Source organism: Lactuca sativa, chromosome 7, assembly GCF_002870075.4.
Source record: "Lactuca sativa cultivar Salinas chromosome 7, Lsat_Salinas_v11, whole genome shotgun sequence".
Classification (NCBI taxonomy): Eukaryota; Viridiplantae; Streptophyta; class Magnoliopsida; order Asterales; family Asteraceae; genus Lactuca; species Lactuca sativa.
Window position 1 is genome coordinate 50361191 of NC_056629.2, and position 5333 is coordinate 50366523.

Here is a 5333-nt window from a genome sequence, read left to right on the forward strand (position 1 = left end):
CAAGTTCAATCAAATAAGGAACAACCAGGTAAGATCATATCAGAGGTAGGATCCGTTTGTTGACCATCAACGTTACTAGTTGACCTAAAACCAATTGGTGTTAGAAAGGGCGCAACCTTACCCATATAGCACATTCATCCCTCCAGGACCAGACATTCGATTGTGGCACTCCAGGCCATCATGCAAGGACTTGGTCGATGCCATTTCTGACCCCCAACAATCCCTCCTCAGAAATTGCTCCCTGAGATAATCGAACCCTCTTCACTAGCTCTGATACCACTTGTTTAGCATCAGCGTTACCGGTTGATCTAAAACCTATTAGTGTTCGAAAGGGCACAACATTACCCATTTAGCGCATTCAGCCCTCCAGGACCAGACATTCGAATGCGGCACTCCAGGCCATCATGTGAGGACTTGGTTGATGCCATTTCTGACCCCCAACACCGTTTGGTATATAGAGTATACTGTTTGGAAAATCTACTTTAAACATCTCACTAGATCTAGCCTAAATATCACTCCCATAAGTAGATCAATTAATGAATAGAATTACTTACAAATCTAATTTATAAATGCATAATACCGGCTATGAATATAAATATAAGTGACACTTAAAGCGTAGTAAGTGTCGCTTAACTTATAAAGTTTCTAGCGAATAGTCGGAAAGTCACGTCCATAACTTCGACTCCGAATATTTTTATTCATCAGGAGTTCCAACACGATCACACCTTGCTAAAATGCCCAAGACATAGAAGTCAGATCCCAAAGGTTTGAGATAGAGATTATGAGTAAGGTGTGAGCAAATTAGTTGATTTTCGCTGCTAATTATAGAATGCTCGAGGGTATGCACCCTATCACCATAGGCGCGCCACACTTCATCGATGTGGCCGGTTCTATGTGGTGCCATGTTTCATGCTTTCACTTGTGCTACATCACTTGGTCCATGGAAGGAGAGGTTGTTTCCTTTTCCACATGGCACGCTCTCAGGCCTCCACATCATCATAGACACGTAAATTCTCAGATTTTCGAAAAATCATATCTCTCGCGTACGAGCTCCCTTTTTGATGTTCTTTATATCCATGCATCTTTATCAACGAGTACCATTAATTTCCTTTAGATCTCGACAGCTAATTCTTACTCGATTTTAACTTCATATTTTTATAGAGATTAAACTATTAAAACTTGTGCAAAAATTGTAACTCCTTCATACAAACTCCGTTCTTGACGTTCTCTATATCGATGAATTCATATTATGAGTACTTCAACTTTCGTTTACATTATTTTGGCTAACAATCAACCTATTTTCATTTCAGTTTCTGTGTTGTATACTATGGTACTGTGTCACATCGAAACTTCGAAAAATCATAACTTTTTCACACAAAGTCAAATTTATGCATTGTTTATATGCACATTTGTGAGGCAACAATCGACTCGTATCATGGCAAGGTTGATCTTCAAGTTGTGCAACACAGAGATATTCTTCAAGAAATATGACATGTTCTGCAAAAACAATGACATTCTACAAGACTGATGACACATTATTCAAGATTTTATGAAAAATTCTAAAAGAATATAGTATATATTGTAATTTTTGTATATTCTTTAAGAATGATGACAAATTCTTAAAGAATGTAGTATAAAAGGTTGTCTGTCCTCTTTAAAATGTTATATATATTTTCGGTTAATGTTATAAAAACGGTTCTTTTGTGTTATAAGAATGGTTCTTATTTTTGTAATATAAATTCTTGATTCTACTACAATACATTTGTTTTAACGAATAATATGTTGTCTAATATATGTCGGTATATTTTTTAAGAATATTAATTCAAAAAAATAAATAAATAAATAAAAACTCTTTAAAAGAATCATATTCTTTAAGAATGCAAGAATGAAAATATGTGTTCATATATGTTAAATGATATCGTATTCTAAAAAAACCGATTTAATTTGAATGTCTTCAATAAAAATAAGATTACATTTGATTTGTATTAATTAATTTGATTTAACATCCTAAAATGTAGGTACTTTTAATTTATCTCTATTTTATTAAAATGTCATATATGACTCTATAATTAATGAAATATAAGTATATAGTAAATGCTAATGTTAAGAATATGCACCATAAGAATCCATCCTTTCACTTTTTTAAATCTAAGGACTATAGTTTGGTTATAGATTCAAAAATATTTACCATATATATATATATATATATATATATATATATATATATATATATATATATATATATATATATATATATGTGTGTGTGTGTGTGTGTGTGCGCGCGCGCGCGTGTGCGTGTGTGTTCTTTTCACCGTTCAATTGTCACATAAAGTGAAAGAAGAACAGAATGAAAGCGGTGTATGATCCACGACACGGGAAAGAAGCATAGGGTTTACTGCCTGGGCCTGATTCCTACTTAGTCACCTAAGCACCCCTGCAGCCCTTCGGAGAAGATATATGTGTATATTAGTAGGGGTGAGCACGATGCGGTTCGGTCGGTTATTAGCCAAAACGTCATCACTTGCGATTAATACATTTTCAAAACTGCTTTGTGCGGTTATTTTTACGGTGTGGTTTTGTTTTTTGTTTTTTTTTGTTGCGGTTATTAACCGCATAGATTTGGTGCGACTATTTTGTGTGGTTTTTAGCCACAATTTAGAACTCAAACGGTTTTAAGAATTCAAACATATTACTTGTAATAAAAAAAAACCATAAGGTATAAGACATTTAACTTAAATCACAAACAACTAATATCTTAAAAACGTCAAATCAATAATAATTAACAATAAATATTTTAAAATTATCTAATTTCATCATTTTTCAAAGTTAAAAATAACAAAAAACCAACACTTTTGTCTTCTGGTATTTTATCCATCTTTTATCTATGAAACTTGTCTTCTTTTTAATATTTAATATATTAATAATTAATAAAAAAAATTGTATATAATATATGCGGTGCGATACGTTTTTTTTGCGGTTTTTAATATTCATAACCGCACCACACCGCAAATTTACGGTTTTTGAAAAACAGAAAACCTCACCATCGGTTTTTATTGCGGTTGCGGTTTATGCAGTTTTTACGGTTAGTTTTAATTGTGTCGCGGTTTTTGATAACCCTGTATATTAGTACTTGGCCTACTTAGCCTAACACATGTTCTTACGAATGTGGTTTAGGAATTGAGACAAATGGTAATATCTTGGAAATGGTGGGTGCTTCTCAAGCCTAATATCTTCTATTAAGTATTTTCAAACTAACCTTAACCACCATGCTTTTTTATAATTAAAAAAAAAAAAAAAAAACAAAAAAAAAAAAAAAAAAAACAAACAAACAAACTTCCATCGACAAGCAAAGCCTTAAGAAGTCGTTGTCATCGTTGATTTTTGTGGCGTGACATGGGAGTTATAATAAGCCGACACATGCCACTAAGAATTTGAACATATTGTAGAGAAAGTTTTATACGTACGACTAGCTTAATCTCATTTGTCCAAAATATAATAAGATTTAAATTCATTGATTTTCATAGTAAATGAATTATAGATAGTGTAGCTACGGTAAACAAACGAGAGATATATTAGTAATAGTGTTATATAGTCTACAAAACCTTCTGCATATATTTTCGATAATTGACAATTTTATAGTTTATACGATACAAATAAGCAATTAATGCATGTTATCTGCAGTTTTCAAGTTACTCTTCCTATACGGAACTTTTCCTTTTATTCCGATGGCTGTTCTTTGAAGAATCCGATGAAGATGAAGATGGTGATGGTGATGATCGTTTTTTTGTGATATATCTTTGTGGATTTTCATTGTGTGATTCGGTTAAATGAGGGAAATTCAGCAAAGCATGAGACCCACGGTGCTTAAATGCTGCTCGATCGTACGCCATGGCTGCTTCCTCCGGCGTCTCATACGTCCCAAGCCATAATCTTGACCCTTTCTTCTCCGGATTCCTCATCTCTGCTGTGAACTTCCCCCATGGCCGTCGTCTCACTCCTCTATACTTCCTCTCAGGCTGTGATTGTAATGGGGGAGCTTCAAAATTCTTCACTTCATCAGAATTAAAGTCCTTCACATATGACGGGGATTTCTGATCCTCCCCACTTGAAAAAACCTCCTCGCCAAACGTTACCACGTTTCCTGTTGAGAAATCCCACTTCAACGGCATGCTTATAGCTGATCCTAAGCAGGTACCGGAAAGATCGTTGCAAGTCGCCGGAATGTCTGCTGAAGTATCCGGCAACTCGTTAATGGTTATGGCAAGAATAGGATCTGAATTTTTTGGGATTTCAACAATATCGTCATTGTAACCATCTAGTAAGCTAGAGATCTCTGAGTCATCCAAATTTGGCAATGGCCAGATGGGATCATCCATAAGATAGCTGGAACTCCGGCTATATGACTCACCGGAGCAAGAGTTGGCTGCAAAGAAAGATGATATTTCTTGATCAATATTTATCGAGGACTCTTCAGAGATGGCCGGAATACTCATATCATTATTGGAAACCATCAAACCGGATGGGTCGTGGAAGAAATTATCTGGATGATCATGATCATCAAGAAGATATTTACTAATGGATTCGAGAAAAGTATCAAAATCGACTTGCTCTTGTTCATACATTGTTATTTGGTTTATTAAGGGTTTGAACAAGATAGCAAGCAAAGCAAAGAGATGATGGCAATGAAACAAGGAGTTCAACCACACTTGGTCTTATATACATGGAAAGAGAGAGGCTGCGCAGTCACTTTAGTAGATTTTTTTTGAAAAAAATAGAGACTAGGTACTTTTAAGAATCAACGTCATCAAATCAATCAATTGCATATTTTTATTTTTATGATATAATATTTTTGATTTTTGGGTGTCTCTTAGTATGCAATAGCTTTACATACGTCTCTTATTTTATTTTTATATAGTTTTATTTAAAATAGTAAGCTATTACTATTTCTTTATGGATACTAAACATTATATGTTATTAAAATTTTAAAAATATAATTTATTTGATGATTTTAAAATAATGTTTTCATTTAAAAAAAAATTATATTTTTTACTTAAGATAACATTTTCAAAATTGTTACTTGTTAATATACAAGCTAATAATAATAAATATTTTATAAGTCTATAAAGTTAGTTCGTAGCAGCCCAATACATGTCAAGTTGCATTGTGCGTTTGTTTTATACGACCTAATGGCAATTGTGCAAAGCAAAGAATTATTTTTATTCAAACAGGTGAAACATTCATCCCATAACTCCAAACTCCAAGGGCTACATGGTATACACATTACATCAAAACACTCATCTCAAGTCTAAAGACTATTTTATTAAGATGATTTT

General features: G+C 33.4%; 1 protein-coding gene across 1 annotated transcript; it reads right to left on the bottom strand.

Moving 5' to 3' along the window:
* Positions 1-3493: 3493 nt before the first annotated feature.
* Positions 3494-4706, bottom strand: LOC111906057 (ethylene-responsive transcription factor 1). Its single transcript, XM_023901793.3, has one exon. It carries the CDS (start codon positions 4620-4622, stop codon positions 3699-3701), a length of 924 nt encoding a protein of 307 aa, XP_023757561.1. The 5' UTR covers positions 4623-4706; the 3' UTR covers positions 3494-3698.
* Between the last annotated feature and the right edge of the window lie 627 nt (positions 4707-5333).